This window comes from Eptatretus burgeri, chromosome 10, assembly GCF_056783735.1.
Source record: "Eptatretus burgeri isolate ZD-2024b chromosome 10, Ebu_testis_v1, whole genome shotgun sequence".
NCBI classification, from domain to species: domain Eukaryota; kingdom Metazoa; phylum Chordata; class Myxini; order Myxiniformes; family Myxinidae; genus Eptatretus; species Eptatretus burgeri.
The window spans coordinates 93465254-93482637 of NC_140970.1; the positions used below are offsets into that span (position 1 = coordinate 93465254).

Consider the following 17384-nt stretch of genomic DNA (forward strand, 5'->3'; position numbering starts at 1 on the left):
ATGATAATTATGACAGCAGAGGTCACGTGGTACAGGTGCCATCTTGGAAAAACTGAAAAAAAATTGCATCTCTATAATCTCCAAAACTGCTCCATGGAATAAACTGAAGCATGCCTAATTGTCAAGGACTCCCTCTGGGGAATACTCTACAGTCAAAAGTTTTAGAACACCCCTATTTCACAGTTTTTACTGAAATTTAAGCAGCTCGAGTCCAGTGAATAACCTGAAATGGTGTAAAGCTAAGCGGTAAACTGCCAGAGGTTAAAATTTTTTTTTAGGTTACCAGAAATTGAAAAATAATGTAAATTTCAGAGTTGTTAAAAAAGGCCTTTTCAGGGAACAAGTAATGGGTGAGCAACTGCAGCTGTTCTGCAACAATGGAAGTAAATTAAGCCTTGAAAGTTGATGCAAACAATTCCTACAGGTGTCCCAACTTTTGTTGATTGGTTACAAACCCTCTCTCTGTGAAAAAGCAGTGTTGGAACAGACTGTGTTACTACACCCTCTGAAGCATTATTTGGACAATATTGCACTGCAGGAAGTAGTATATTGCTATCATAATGGCGAGAAAAAGACGGTTAACAAAGGAAGACAGACAGACCATTATAACCTTTAAAAGTGTCGGTCAATCCTTTCGAGAAATTGCAAAGAAGCCAAGATCTCAGTGAGTACAGTTTCCTACACCATCAAAAGGCACTGGGAAACTGGAGGAAACTCTGACAGGATGAGGTCTGGCAGACTCAAAGCCACAACACAATCAGAAGACAATTTTCTTAGGAGACTCAACAGCTTGCGTGATAGGCGGCTCACAGGACAGCAGCTTCAAGGACAGCTTAATACTGGTCGAAGTAAGGAAGTCACAGTTTCAACTGTGAAGAGAAGACTTCGAGCTGCAGGTTTGACAGGTCAAGTGGCAGTAAGAAAGCCATTGCTAATATGGCAAAATAAGAAAAAGACGCTTGCCTAGGCCATGAAGCACAGCCAGTGGACTACTGAAAACTGGCAGAAGGTCTCATGGAATGATGAATCAAAATTTGAAGTCTTCAGTTCATCACGCAGCGTTTTTGTATGCTGTCGAGTAGGCGAAAGGATGGTTCCTCAGTGTGTGACACCAACTGCCAAACATGGAGGAGGAAGCGTGATGATCTGGGGCTCTTTTGTTGGATCCAGAGTCGGCGACTTGCACAGAGTGACTGGCACCCTGAACCAAAAGGGCCACCACAGAATTTTGCAGCACCATGCAATACCCTCTGGTCTATGCCGAGTTGGTCAGGGGTTCATCCTACAGCAAGATAACGACCCAAACCATACCTCCAGGCAATGTCAGAACTACCTTAGAAGAAAAGAACAAGATGGTAGGCTTCAAATCATGGAATGGTCAGCACAATCTCCAGACTTTAACTCCATCGAGCTGGTTTGGGATGAACTGGACAGAAGGGTGAAAAGCAAAGCAGCCGACAACTGCAACACATTTGTGGGAACTTCTGCAACAGTGTTGGGAAGAACTTTCCGAACAATATTTGATTTCCATTGTGGAAAGAATGTCACGGGTATGTTCGGCTGTTATATCTGCAAAAGGTGGCCACTTTGATGAGTCAAAAATTTGGATTACATTTTGTTCAACAAAACGATTCCATGGTTTCTTTTTTATCTGCAATTGTTTGTTTGTTCTCTGCTTTAATTTCAGAGTACATTGAAACATTAAACTGCTTAAATTTCAATAAAAACTGGAAAAATGTGGTTTTCTAAAACTTTTGACCAGTAGTGTAAGATAGGTTAATGATGATGTTATCTGTGCCTTCATTAGGACATCATAATTCGACAAGTGCAATGCTTGATCTGGTCAGTATGAAAAAAAAATTCTCTGCAATTGTTGGTCCGATTGACATGAAATGTCCCTGTTGGTGCGACTTCTCCTGCAGAATATTTTTCATAATTATGACATCATACGTCAAGTGGTTCAGGAGTCATCTTGGAAAAACCGAAAAATTTTGCACCTCCATATCTCCGAAACCACTCCATGGAAAAAAATTTACACATGGCTCATTATCAAGTACCCCCATGGGGAAAAAGATATGTTAATGATGATGTCATTGGTGCCTTCATTGTGATGTCAGAATTTGACAAATGCAATGCTTGATCTGGTCATTATGAAAAAAAATTTATCTGCAATTGTTGGTCCAATGGACACAATTTTTACGATAAGAGTGACTCCTCCTGTATAATTTTTAATTATAAATATGGCGTCATATGTCATGTCGTACAGGTGCCATCTTGAAAAAAAACCGAAAAACTTGCCCCTCCATATCTCCAAAACCACTCTATGGAAAAAAATGAAACATGGCTCATTAGAATTTACTCCACCATGGGGAATAAGATATGGTAATGATGTCACCGTGCCTTCATTATGACGTCATAATTTCACAAGTGCATCGTGTCAGCCATATTAGATCTAAGCAAAATTCTTTGAAAATCTTCTCTTAAACCGCTAAATCGATCAATGCAAAACCTCAACTAATTCATCAACTATCCATGGGAAATATGGTTTGATAGAAGTGACATCATTGGTCACTAGTCTGGCAGCTGTATTGGAACAAAGAAAAAAAACCTGAAAAAACAGAATAGTTGGCTTGCACCAATTCCTTCTTAAGACTGCGCAGGGTAAGTATTCCGTGACTACCATCTAGTTATGGAGTGAAGAATATATTTTTTTGTTTGTTGGTTTGTTTTGATATTTAGAAACGAGGAAAGGAAATGGGCTAATGTTGTGGAAATGGAAGCGTGCCACCTGGGAATATACCCAGGATAAAGGCAAGATACACTTTCTATCTGAGGGAAGGCCATTCAGGCTTTGACAATATGAAACAAAAGGGCCAAAATAATGATCGCATGAACATTAAATATTGAACGGGATCAAACAACAACACTTAGACGAATGATGTGACACAACTAATCCAGTTCGGAAAACTCAGCTTTGGTGAGGTAGAAATGGCAGCTGCAGATTTGAGCAACACGTGAAAAAATCCCTGAACCAGAAGTTGTGTGATCCTGTCGCCCATGTGTCCTCTCGCCCATGCGTCCGACCATTAAGCATGTTAATCCACCAACATATGTTTAACTATTCATGTCATTTGACTCTGTGATTGTGATTCGTGAGTGTGCCGTCTGTAATGAGCACGATTTTCATGCATCATCCAAAAGGACGTAGTTTAACCCTCGCAATGCCCCGTGGACTGTTCCAACCACTGGTCGCATAACAACAAATAAAGTCAAGATGGCACCCAAATAACGGGAATGATTATGAAGAATTTGGAGCAGCAGTGTTGTGAGCTCCCATGGGATCTTAAAGTTACCGATAATTGCAGACAGAAAGCATCTCTTCTGAATAACTTTGCTGCAGCAAACTTGATAAACAATGGGAGTTTGATTATATTCCATTCCCCCCACCCCTCCCCCCCCAGCCCCCAAATATTTCATGAAAACCTTACCTTCACATTTTCCTGCAGAAAGGTTTCCATATCCAGTGCGACATTCACACAGGTAATTTCCAATTACATTTACACACAACGTGGTGTTCGGATCACAATCGTTGATGCTACTTTCACATTCATCAACATCTGTGCAAACCGATCCATTGCCAGCAAATCCTCCCTTGCAGGTACAGTTATGGCCACCATCTGTATTGGAACAGGTTGCATTGGAATGACAATCATTGTTCCCTTTGCATTCATCCACATCTGTGTAACATGAAAGGAAATTTTTCAAAATAATGGCAGTACATTTTAATTCAGTGAATTTAGTTATTTTAACATGAAAGATACAGCATTTCCTTGTGAAATGTAAAATTCAACAAGTAGTATTTTTAATGCTTGTTGAAAAATTATTTTGAGACTGGAAAAACAGTTTGCTGAGAAACAATAAGGAACTTGAACTGCAATGAGGGTAGTAAGTATAACATGGAATAACTAAATAACTGGAACAAGTAATCAAAGATTGCATCCCCTCATCCAAACTTGTTCAGTGTGGTTTTATTATACTTTTTCTGTGGACATACTCACATTCCAATTGTACCATACATACTTTGGAGATGTACTCACATTCTAATTATACACAATTTATGGAGGTACTCGGTTGAAAAAAGATAACAAGTTCTGATCCTGGCTACCATGAGGTAGTGACTGTGGCCTCCGTCAGTACATTCTGTGCAGAAAAATAGAGAAACAGACAAACAATCACACAAACAAACAAACAAAGAAGAAAGATGAACTTCTTCTTCGCCCGACGGTGAGTTCCAAGACATCCACAGGCAACATCAAGGACGGTGGTCTTGAAGGCACTCCACAACTCTTCAGGATCTCCCAAAGCACCCAGACCCCCCAAATCCCCACTCAGCCTGCTTGCAAACTCCTCAGCTACCCTCTCATCCTTGAGCTTGCCAACATCAAGCCGAGGCTGGGATGGTACCATTCTCCCGGATTTCAGTTGCAACTTCAGAGTTGCTACAACAAGCCTGTGGTCAGTATTGAGGAACTGAGCATTCCGGTGGACCCTGCAGTTCTGGATCATCCTCCAGCAACCATCAACGAGCACATGGTCAATTTCCTTTGCCACACCACCAGCGTTGGAATGCCAAGTCCAGCAATGAGGCTATGGTGGCTGAAACCATGAACCAGCCAGCCTAAGTCTACGCCTTTTTGCAAAGTTAAGGACCTTAGTGCTATTCTGGTTCATAGTTTCAGACCCATGGGGACATATAGATGTCTCATAGCCATCCCTATCAGTGCCAGTCGATGTATTGCAATCAGTGCTCCAAGACTAGAAGAGTATCTTCCCGGGGCACTGATCAACAACAGACTCGAGCAAGGCATAGAATGCGTCCTTCATGGTGAGATTACTCGCCTCAGTCAAAGCATATAGAGACCAGGGAAATGTCACCCAAGGAGTGATGAATCCTTCATCTCATAATATGCTTGTTGACCAGTGTAACCTCAATTATCATTGGATTCAGCTTATTGGACACAGCTACAGCAACTCCTTGGGCATGGTAACCATCAGGGCGACCAGAACAATAATATTTGGAACCACCTGCCATGATCTTACCACAATCCTGTCTCCAAACCTCAGAGAGTGCAGCAATACTAATGTCCAAACATATGAGCTCAGTTGATAACAGAGACAGATGATCATCCTCTCTTAGGAATAGGACATTGCAGCCCCCCCCCCCCCCCCACATGAACAGGCTGCCTCAGGTTAACCCAAGGAGATAGCCATCTGGTTGATGACACCTCAGCACCACCCCGGTCTCAATGGTGTCAACTCTTAAGACCAGGAGGGAGACAAGAGCCAGTAACAAGAAGGACCATCGATGGGTCAGCCTTCGACTTGGCCACGTGGTCCACTTTGTCCTTTTTCCTCCAGACCTTCCAAAACCACATGATGATCGCAGTTTGCGTAGATCCCACACAAGGCTTCTCCTCCAAGTGAGGTCTCCATCCTCCTCCTCGTGGACTATTGACCCCCTTATGAGCTTCTCATTGTCTTCTCTCATGGACTCCCCAGTAGCCTCTCCAGTCTCGACTCATGTGCATTCTTCTAACCCGTCCGCTTTGTCCTCCTTGACGGAGCTACCTCACGGGTGCCGCCCAAAGGGGGTGGCCTCTATATAAACGAATGTACATCTTTTCGTCAGGGTTCTGCAGTCCAGGAGAAAAGATAGGAAGTGAAACTTGTTCACAAAGCATGTTCAAATAGCTATCTTTGAGAATGGGGAACCTAGAACTTTGAAAGGACTGCGATAGATTGCACTAAAAATTCTTGGACTCCATGGTACTGTCATAAAAACTACAACTATCAAGGAAATTCTGCTCTCAGAAGAGGGCAACAAAATCTGATTCCATGATCGATTTCTCATGAATAAAAGTACAATTGTTGACGATACTGAAGCTGCAGCGAGCGATGTTGATGCAGGGATTTATTGTTGAGGATGAGACGACAAGAAATTATAAAACATTGTTACTTTCAGAATCCACGGTCATGGATGTCATACAAGATGGTGTGGCACAGGGCAAAGTCCAACTCGGTGTGGAACAATGATGACAATAAGAAATGGCAACAAGGCAAGATGGTCAGGAGATGGTATTCGTGTCTCCTGGTGTGATCTTTGTCCTCCGAAGCAACAAAAAAGAGTGAGGTGTTGTCTCTCCAAGATGTAAGATCCAAGGTCCAACTGCTGTGTGCATGTGTGGACTTGGCGTTTACCTCCTCTGGGACCACCTTTCCAGCAAGCATCTCATCCCATCATTGACTGCCAATTGACTGTGGGTGACGCCATCTTCCGGGCCATCGTAACCTGTGGGACGGCCCCTCAAAAAGTGTTCCGCCCCTCTCCAGGGCTCCACAGCTTACTGTTACATTATGGTCTGCAATTCTGGGCAAAACGGACCATGTTTCTCCTTTTCCAGCATGCAGCGCTTTCTCGGTGCCTTTCTGCCGAAGTCCTCCACCTGGCCTCACCAGTACATGAGATTTTACACAACAGAGTATGAACCTATTCTGCTCAGTTTACCGTCATCACCTCCTTGGTGCACACTTTAGCATGCAAATTACCACTGACAAATCCCTGATATGAGTCAATCAAAGCCACTCAGCACAAGTTCCAAACTATTTTCAGCACAATTGAGCTGTGGATCCCCCAAACCTCCTTTCCCCATACAAGATGATTTTAAAAGCCAATCGATAAATGTGCCGGGGTAATTTGATGTATGCCAGTGATTTTGTATATTTTACATCAAGCTGACCATGTGGATTGGTATTAAAGAAAAACTCACCCATGCAGGGATCTCCGTTGTAGCCTTTCTCACATGAGCAATTATAAGAACCGATCACGTTCAAGCATACTGAGTGATTTCCACATATATTTTGAGTTGTACATTCATCAATATCTGTTGTAGAAGAAATCCAGAACAAAAATATTCAACTCATATCATCATATTGTTCTCAGTTAAATAATCATCAACAACAAAACATGAATAAACATTCTCAGGCAGAATGAAGTGATGAAACAATATAATTTCAGACAATTTCCTATAAAATCTGTTGCAATATGAAATGATTGAGAGAAAGTATTGAGACTCTCTTGTATAATAAATTATTAATTCATTCAATCTGTGTGGCTTTCTTTCCACGGGTTAAGCTATTTGTGGTAAACAGTCGAGGCATCACAAAAACTGCCAACTCTGAGTGACAGATTACTGTTAAATGAATCTGATCCTGATTGAGTTAAAATCATTCAGTGCATGAATCAAGCCAACACACCTTCACAGGAAATATCACCATTTCCAACAAATCCTTCCCGGCAGGTGCAGTTGTAGGTTCCATTCAGGTTGATGCAATCGGCATTTTTCACGCACGCAGTTGAATTGTCACATTCATTGATATCTGTTGGAAACAGGACACAAGCTCATAAAGCTGTCATGGATTTTCAGATTTGAAGAGCACGCAGTGAATTAAATGTTATTGTCCACAGAAGCTGAACAAACATTTGAGGGGTAGTTACTAGTTGGCAGTAATTCTGGAAATCCAGATGAGGATCTCACGTGCACTTTTTGCCCCTGAATTCAACGATTACACTTTGTTTTTAAACGAATATATTGATTGATTAATTTTAATGTTATAGGTTTCGATTAAGGCGGTATAATTGCACAGCTTTACAGTATTACTCCACAGGCAATTGTCAGTATGTTACTCCATCACAAGATTTCAGATGCACATCAGTTTGACCCATGATTCACTGACTTTGATTCAAAACAAACAAGTAATGTCTCCTGATTCACTAAATTAACTTGTGCCGGAGAATCATTACTTCTGAATTTGTGTCTTTTGCATCTGAGGAGCTCATTTAGCCTCGCCCATTACCAAAGGGACAGGAGAGGGTATTAAAATTGGTCTTCAGGACAGTCAATGTGTGAGTCCACATGCAGATCTACTTTCATATAGATCGTTCACCTTCAATTATAAAATAATATAGACTCCCCAGTGAGGCTCTGCAATTGATTCAATGTTTCTTCTTGTTGTTCTTGAAAAAGCCTGCACCCGTTTTAGATTTTTCAGCGATCACAAGCCAGGCAAGAAGCTTGAGTGGAAATGGAGCAAACTTAAAGCAGACCGAACATGCTGGAATGAGCAAGTGATGCTTCGTTTCGCAAGGCGTGTTGAAGCCAAATTGATGGAGTCCCAAAAAAGGATGCAACATTTATTTTCACAACACCATACATGTATCAAATGTGTCAAAATATTGCGCTCTTCAAACGGTAAGAATATGAAGCAAAGAAAAATAATGCAAGATGATCAAAAACTTTAAAGGTATTAGAAAAATAGGACCACTGGACCTGTAGCTTGTCTGGGCCCTGCCTAATGATGTAACCCAAATCATGTAGCATTGACTGGTGGGTCTGGAGAACAAGATTTTGAAAGGACTTAACGTGATTCTCTCAAAAGTTGACTCGGTCCGCCATTTTGACACGCTTCTCGTAAATTGATCCACGTGACTTCCACAATGGAATTCACATCCCTACTCTCCCATAATGTTGAAAACAAATTTGTTAACATTCTGAAAGGTGGGTCGAGAGAAGAAGATTTTGAAAGGAATTTGCGTGACCACCATTTTGATACACTTCTGGTCATGTGACCAGCATGGTCTCCGCAATTTAGCATTCGGACCGTGTCCTAATGTTGTGATGCAAATTTGGTCAGATTCTGACTGGTGGGTCTGGAGAAGAAGAGTTTTGAAGAAATTTACTAAGTCAGCCATTTTGACATACTTCAATCATGTGAACGGAACAAGCTTTGCAATTCCTGTTACTGGTCAGGAGAGGAACATTGTTGCACAATTTCAGCCGGATCGGCCACGCGGTTTGGCCTGAGAAGTCTAAAAAGGAGACGGACGGATGGACGGCGCACGATGACAACAATACCTTATCTGGAATGTAAATTCCAGATTTAAGACTGGGTTTCCTGGGTGAAAACAAAGATCCAGGCTTTCAGTGACATCTTGGATGCTGTCATCTTGTCTGCACCTGTTTGTGGTGAGGATGTTGAGGTCACAGAGAGATTCACTTACTTTGGCAGTGTTATTCTTGTATCCACAGGTTGTGAGCCAGAGGTCAATGGATGTTTGGGTCGGGTCTGGGGAGTCAAGGATTCACTAGATCATGGAGTGTGGTGCTATCGATACCTGTGCAGGAGGACAAAAGTCCAAATCTACAGGTCCTTGGTGCTTCCAGTCTTGCTCTCGGGATCTGACACTTGGACTCTGACAAAGGATCTGAGATGAAGACTTAACTCCTTTGGTAGCTGGTCTCTTTTGGAAATCTGAGAGAGACTTAAATGAGATTTGTTACCTGCATAGACCGTGAGCATCAGCTGCGGCTGTACGGACATGTGGCTTGATTTCCTGACAATGATCCTGCTTACCAGATTCTGTCAGCAAGGGAGCCTCGTGAGTGGAGAAGGCCAACAGGATGACCGCTTGCCTCGAGATTGCAGTGGGTTGACTGGCCTTTCAAGGAGGTGGGGATGGGCCAGACAACTGCCTTGGGGAAAGGCCAGATGGAGACCCTTGGAGTACTGACGGAAAGTGGATGCAGCGAGGCGTTGCTCCAGCACATGCTCCCATACCTAACCTAACTGTTGACCTCAAAACTTTAACTGCATGCCATGGAAGTGGGTGTTTATAGGAGAGGTTGAGGGCAGGGAAGGTGGAGTTGCCATTGGCCGTACCCTGCCATGCTAAGCAGGGCAGTTGGGGTGCACTTAGCAGGAGGTTATGCAGTCGTGTTTAATTTTGTCTGTGGACTGGTTTTGGAGTGAGGTCCATTATTGCCCTTGCCTGTTTTGATTTGTCATCTGCCTTCCCAATAGAAATAGTGCAAAGTGGGTGAGAATAGATTATGGAGGGATGAAGGACACAGGTATGAAGATGAAGAGGTGAGGAGCGAAATAATGATGACGAGTAAAAACGATGAATAGAAAGGGAAGGCAATGAGAGAGTGTGGACGAAAGGGAGAGAAAGGGAAGTAGAAAGGGAAGAGAGAAAGGGAAGTATTAAAGGGAAGAAAGGGAGAGAGAAAGGGAGAAGGGAAGTGCGTTCATTTTAGATTGTATGTACCTGCAAAGTTTGTAAAACCAACAATTTCACATTTTTCAGACAAAATATTCAATTGATTGTTTTTCTGTAGTTTTTACAATCTTTTCATTTAAGTTGATGCTGTTTTTCTTCGATGAATCAAAGGTAATTAAGCAATCCCAGAGTCTTATATTTAAATATGATTTTGTGAAACACATGTGTGCAGCAGGATTGAACAGGAATTTATTCCTTCCCCACACAGCTGCTGTTGATTCGATAATAGCCATTTTCACAATCACATTGTGATTGGTGCAGGCCGATGGTGTTTGTGCAAATATCGTTCTTCCCTCTGCAGATTGAGGTTGCATGTTTGTATTCATCGCTGTCTGTGAGACAGGAACAGAGTAGTGAAACATTGTTCTTCACAATTAGTTTAATTTAAACAATGGGAGTTTGATTATATTCCATTCCCCCCAACCCCTCCTCCCCACCCCCCAAATATTTCCGGAAAACCTTACCTTCACATTTTCCTGCAGAAAGGTTTCCATATCCAGTGTGACATTCACACAGGTAATTTCCAATTCCATTGACACACATCGTGGTGTTCTGATCACAATCGTTGATGCTTCTTTCACATTCATCAACATCTGTGCAAACCGATCCATTGCCAGCAAATCCTCCCATGCAGGTGCAGTTATGGCCACCATCCGTATTGGAACAGGTTGCATTGGAATGACAATCATTGTTCCCTTTGCAATCACCAACATCTGTGTAAAATGAAAGGAAATTTTTCAAAATTATGGCAGTACATTCTAATTCAGTGATTTTCGTTATTTTAACGTGAAAGAAACAGCATTTCTCTGTGAAACGTAAAATTCAACAACAAGAAAAAGAGCAATCAGAGATTGCAAACCCTCAGGTCAGGTCGCTTTAAGCTGCACCACCATCTGCCCAAGGCCAGACATGCGCAATGTGTCACGTACGTTTTGCACCCAGGTGGGAGGGCATTACCGGCGTCTGGCCGAAAACCAGCCCAGGAAGGCGGACCACGTAAAGGGTCAGAATGCCCGGCTCGGACGATGACGTCGGTTTCGGCATGGCTCCTCCCCGAGCTCCGGGCTCCATAAAGATGGAGGGGTCCTCCGTGAATTGAGAAGAATGGAGGAGAATTGAGGAGAATAAAGGATAATTGAGGAGAAATTGAGGAGAATTGAAAGGAATTGAGGAGGAATTGAGGAGGAATTGAGAATTGAGGAGGAATTGAGGAGAATTGAAGGAATTGTGGAATTGAAGGAGTGAAGTGTGTGTTCCTGCTACTTCTCTCCGACCACACAACGTTGACCAAGCGTCCTTCCCATTGCTCCACCCTCGCCCTCTGGACTCTGCCCTTCTCCACTCAAGCTCCTCATACAGACAGGATCTCAAAACGTGCGGCTGTGACCCGAATTACGCAACCATTCTTGGATACCACACCACGGAGCATCCCTTCCCCCGAAACACTCAGGTACCGTAAAACAAGAACCTCAACCCCCTTCCTCCCTGGCTGCAAAAGTCCTTTTCTTTTCATTGGGTTTTCTTTTTCTGTGTGAGTGTCTGAGTGTGCTGGCGCCGGTCTGTTAAGAAAGCCTGGAGAAGGTCTTTTTTGTTGTTGTTACTGTTAATAATCTCACATCAAGTCAGCACTGTGTCTGCTTTGGTAAGTTGCTTGTATAATTGTAGCACTCCCCCCACCCCCACACCCTCTCCTCTTTCCCCGTGTTACATACCCAATAAACCTTTGTTGTGCCACATGCTTTTCCTCGCTTGCTGAAAATAAATAATTGTTGTCAAAATGTTCCCAGGTCGCCTTTAACTTTTCTCTCATTGGTCCAGCAAGGTTCGGATCTAAGTTTAGCCGGGTCTTTATCCCCAACGATCCGTTCCTACTTTAGCCGGTACGTCCTTGGCAGTGCCGCTCGGCTGCATCCGATCCGGAAAGGTGATCCAATCCGGTAGAGTGATCCGGTTCGGACAAGGCGTGGTTCCCCGGTGGTTAAACCGCGCCGTTAATTAGGTAACCCGATTCAAAACGGGAGGACCCTAGGTCACGCGGTTGAGTTATTGGCGTCCACGGCGGTTAAGCGACCCGCCGAGTCACGGAATTATCCGTGAGCGACGGCCTACAATTCCGGGGAGTCTGGTGGGAATCGACGTAGCTTCCTCCACCTCATGGTCTTCTCACCCGACCCCGCCGGCCCGCAACAGTTTGGTGTCAGGAGTGGAATTGACCCATAGAAAATTTACGGGATTCGAACCCGAAACAATTTGGCATCTGGAACGAGATTCGAGCCAGGGGTGTGTTTAGCAACCCCCCCACCCCCCTTCCCCCAAAATTAAGAGCAGGATTCAAATTTTCGGTAAATATCGGTAAATAACGGTGTTACGAATCTGGCAGCCATGAGCACTCAACAGACAGGTCCCCGTAGCTCAGTTATTTCGTTAAGTAAATGTGGATAGATAGCTCCCTTTCCCCTATGTCTAATGGGAATTAATTGTATGTGCGCTGTGAATTATATTTTATAGATAGGATTTTTACACATCCACAAGGATGACTACAAGATCGATAACAACACGGACGCCATTGCCCACGTGCGTTCGACCACGTACGTGGGCGGAGATTTTCATCGCCTCAGCTCCGACTCCACCCCTTGTCCAATCACGCACAGAGGACGACTTTCCCACGACACCCCAGCCGATCGGGTGATGCGAGCGAGGTTGCCGTCCTTCGACCAATGGGGCTCCTCAACTGTGTGAGAGCGGTCCCCGTGATGTCACCACGCCTCCCGGACCAATCAACGGACTTGGCGCCCACGTGCTAACTTTTGTTGGCACTCCAGGAAGACCAAGAATCCTCCAGAAAGCATCCCAAATCACTGAATCAAACAATTTGCCGAGACCAACAGAGGCTGCAAGCAAGCCCCTGCCAAAACTCTCATCTGCTTTAAGTGAGGACCCGAAGGGCAAGGATATGGTCAATCGTTGACCTCTTTGGTGTAAAGCCTGACTACTCTGGGCAGTGGTGCTCAAGCAGATGGTGGCGAACCCAATCAAAGACCATGCCCGGCACTGAGAGCTGCGTCACCCCTCGGTAGTTGTTGCAGTCGTGGCGATCACCTTTCCCTTTCCAAAGAGGGACAACAAGGCCCCTCTTCCAGTCAGTTGGGATGATGCCTGTTTTCGAGGCAGAGAGCACAGAACTGCATGCAACAACAGTATAGCATTTCCAGCAGCCTTGAGAAGTTCGGCGTGGATGCCACAACACCCAGGAGCTTCAGCTCATTTCAACCGGTTCACCACAGCCTGTTTCCACAAACAAAGGTGGATCACATTTGACTGGAGCGTCAGCAATAGGGATACGAACACCCCTGACATCCAACTCAACAGCTGGTGGATCAGCCTGATACAGCGGGCCTTCACATCAGACTTCTCTGTGAAGAGCCAACCACCTGCCATTCCAACTGCAGTACACCAAAGGATGGGCATGGAGGAACACAATGCGTGAATTCCCCTGTTAGCATACCAGAATCAGTTGACCGCAGGTGACGCTCTTCCCTCTCACAGATTCCTCGCATATAGGACTCCTTGTCCACCCTCAGCATATGTACAGTTTTACGTATCAACTCCCTGATCAGCTCAGCTCGGCCATTAAGCCTGGCCCTGCAACTCTGTTCAATGGTATCCACTGTTCCTTGAGACACAAAATTCTTCACCCTACGATGAGTTAGAAGACACCCTCCGCCAACATCAAGGATGGTGGTCTTGAACACACTTCACACTCTTCAGGATTCCCCAAAGCACCCAGAACCCTCAAATCCCCACTCAGCCGATTTGCAAACTCCTCAACTACCCTCTCATCCTTGAGCTTGCCAACATCCAGCCTTGGCAAGAATGATACCATTCTCCTGGATTTAAGATGCAACTTCAGAGTTGCTACCACAAGCCTGTGGTCAGCATTGAGAAACTGAGATCTCCGGGAGACCTTGCAGTTCTGAACTATCCTCCAGCGATCATCAATGAGCACATGGACAATATCCTTTGCCACACCGCCAGCGTTGGAATAGCAAGTCCAGCAATGAGCCTGTGGGTCCTGAAGCCATGAACGAGCTACCCCAATTACATGACTTCTTGAAAATGAAGGAACTTAGTGCTATTCTGGTTCACAGTTCCAGACCCATGGGGACCAACACATGTCTCATAACTATCCCCAACAATTCCAGTCAACGCAGTGAAATCCCCCAAGACGAGAAGAGTATCTTGTAGAGGGCACTGATCAACCACACACTCAAGCATGGCATAGAATGCATCCTTCACTGTGCGATCACTCGCCGAAGTCAGAGAAGACACAGAGACCACAGAAATGACACCCGAGGAGTGACGAATCATTTGTCTTATAATACATTGATCGGTGTAACGTGTGGTTTCATGCCAGGAAGGGGCATGATAGAGGTAAATTTTAAAGTTGGCCTATTACAGGAAAAAATATCTTGGGAAGAAGAGACAACTGCACTGTATATTTGTGGATTTGGAGACGGAATCGATAGGGTGCCTTTGGATGTCATGTCATGGTCAATGAAAAAGTTACTTGCAGTGAATTGGTTAGTTCGGGTAGTTATGGCAAAACATGATGGCTCAAAAATTTTTGTGAGTGTAATTAGAATGCAGAGTGAGGATTTTGAAGTGAAAGTGGGTGTTCATCAGAGGTTCAGTCTTGAGCCCAATCCTGTTCATTATATTTCCTGAGACGATGTCACGGGAATTTGAAGGAGGCTTATCCTCTGAACTCCTGCATGCAGAAGACTTTAAGCTGCTGATAGCAGACAGTGTGGAAGAGGTAATGGGTAAATATACAGTATGGAAGGAGAGTGCAGAGGGCAAAGGACTGAAAGTGAATACAGGGAAAACAAAAGTACTTGTCAGTGGTGAGGGAGAAGAAAGTGTGGAAAAAATGGGGAAGTGGCGCTGTGCTGTCTGTGAAAAAAAGGTGCAAGTTGCAATTCAATATTGTGTAAAACCTGCAATTGCTGGGTGTACAAGAGGTGTCAAATGTTCAGGGGTAGAATGCAGGTGGTTCCTGACTTCAAATGAGCTGGATGCACATGTAAACAAGTGGCTCCAGTTGAAGCGGAACGCATAGTTTATGGGGAGATATCTCTGGGATGTGGAGATTGAATTATCTTGGTGATGTGATTGGTGCAGGTGGTGGTGTGGAAGTTTCGGGAGTTGTTACCACCATTGACATCAAGATGGACCTCTCTCCAATTAAAGGGATAACTGTATGCAGTTTGCTTTGGAAACCCGAAGTTGTATGGCAGTGAAACATGGGTGATCAAAAAGGACGATGAACTCAGGTGTGAACAAAACGAAATGTGAATGGTAAGGTGGATGTGTGCTGTGACACTGAAGGATGGGAAACCAAATGTTGAACTCAGAGATAGGTTTGGTATAGAAAGCATGAGTGAGGTTATGCATCAGGGTAGCATGGAAACAGCCATAAAAAGATGACGATGATGAGGACAACGATGATGACGTCAAGTGACCTCTCAAATGCACTAATTATTAAAAACCAAAAAAGGTACAAACAACTTCTACATCGATTTAAAGGTAATTTTCCTGCTCATCTAATGACAAAACTCTCAAGGATGAAAGAAGAGTTTGGAGAAAAAAGGTTATCACTTTAGGTAACCAACCAAAACCTGCTTCCTGTGAAATTCCATTGTGGTAAGAGTAAGAGGGAGTGGAAGGATGGAGGAGGGGTGGGAGAATTAATGGAGGGGGTGGGGAGGAAGTAAGTGGGAGGAGGAAGAGGTGGAGTGGGAGGAGGGAGGGGTGGGTTTGGAGGAGGAAGGGGGAGAGGGTGGGGTGGGGTGGGGTGGGAGTCCCGTGCGAGGGGATGGGGTGGGAGTAGGCATTGTGGAGGGTGGAAGTCCAGAGGGAGGAGTGAAGTGAGGTAGGAGTTGGGGAAGGTGTCGGAGGAGAAAGAGGAAGGGGTGGGAATGGAGGCCAATGTTGCATGGCAACACACGGTACCTTTGCGAGTACATTATAAAATCTGTGGAAAATATTGCATTTCCCCTGTCATCAACATCAGTCAGTGTGACATTTCCAACAAAACAGAAAAGGAAAGTCCGACCTTGTGATGATAAAGTGACGTTGAAGCGTTCTGTCCCATAATAGGAACTCGAACGAGAGAATACCCGCATCGTGTTGGAAGGAGATATAATTGTTCGTCCAACTTCTGAATAATGGCACATAGTGATGTCTCTCTGTGATGTCTGATGGTATCCGACAGCAAGCCAGCCCCTGGAACACCGTGAGTTTGAATAAGAATACAGATCTACCACGGTGAGTAACACAACGTGTCCAAGAGGAGCTTCAATGTCCCAAACACAGTCTATGTTTGAATAGATGGATTGAGGATATTCAGGGGATGAGAGCCAGCCTCCTGCTCGTATTCTTCCACCACAGGGCACTGCACGCAATGAAACAGACTTTATATTTGATTCCGTCAATGTAATCAACTTCAATCAATAATTACTGAACAGTATTATCAAATATTTCTCCTCCATTGAGATTTCATCTTTTCTTCAAGTTAAATATCAGAGTGGAGCTTGTGTTCTGTTAAATGTCTGTCAGCACAAACTAGAGATACACATTGACCAAAACGGATGAAATAAGTAAATTAAGATATTTCAAGGATATATCTGGACAAAACACAAGAATGTATGTGAAACGTATCATGTATCCGATCATGGTGTCACCTCGTGATTATTCCTAGCAGTGGGTTTAGATTGAACAGTACCTGTTATGAAAGTCGTTGTTGCAGGTTGGCTGGATGTGCTGATGTAGGAGGAAGTTACAGTCACTGTATAATTCTTTCCAGGTACAAGACTTGTAATGTTACGTTCTGTGCTGGACACAGTTGTGGAATTCGAGTGTCCATTTCGAGTCCAGGTCACACGATATCTGTAGCTGTCTTTGTTGGGATCGTTTGGTGCCGTCCATCTTACAAAGGCAAACAAAAAACCCTGTTCGACCACCGTGATGTTCAATGGAGGGTTAGGACCTAGAAAATAAAACACCATCATGTTATTGCAAGCGTTTTCACTTTGAAATTATTGTGGATTCATCAAGGAGCAAAAGTTTCACGCAGAATCTCCACAGAAATTAAATGAGAAATTTAGTTTCATGCTTTGATTACCGAAAGAGAACCAAAACACATGCC

At 44.0% G+C, this 17384-nt stretch overlaps 1 protein-coding gene across 5 annotated transcripts in view; it reads right to left on the minus strand.

Moving 5' to 3' along the window:
* The window catches only part of LOC147019139 (fibronectin-like), a 104649-nt gene that overhangs the window by 26285 nt on the left and 60980 nt on the right, over positions 1-17384 (minus strand). For all 5 annotated transcript variants that reach the window (XR_015062767.1, XM_085900015.1, XM_085900013.1 and 2 more), the window contains 6 exons: positions 16962-17225; positions 16293-16631; positions 10642-10890; positions 7315-7437; positions 6828-6941; positions 3489-3737 (listed from right to left, as the gene is read on the minus strand). Coding sequence is in view for 4 of the 5 variants with exons in the window: in XM_085900015.1 (XP_085756141.1) it covers positions 3489-3737; positions 6828-6941; positions 7315-7437; positions 10642-10890; positions 16293-16631; positions 16962-17225 (1338 nt within the window). In the remaining variant the exon portion in view is untranslated. The remainder of the gene's footprint in view (positions 1-3488; positions 3738-6827; positions 6942-7314; positions 7438-10641; positions 10891-16292; positions 16632-16961; positions 17226-17384) is intronic.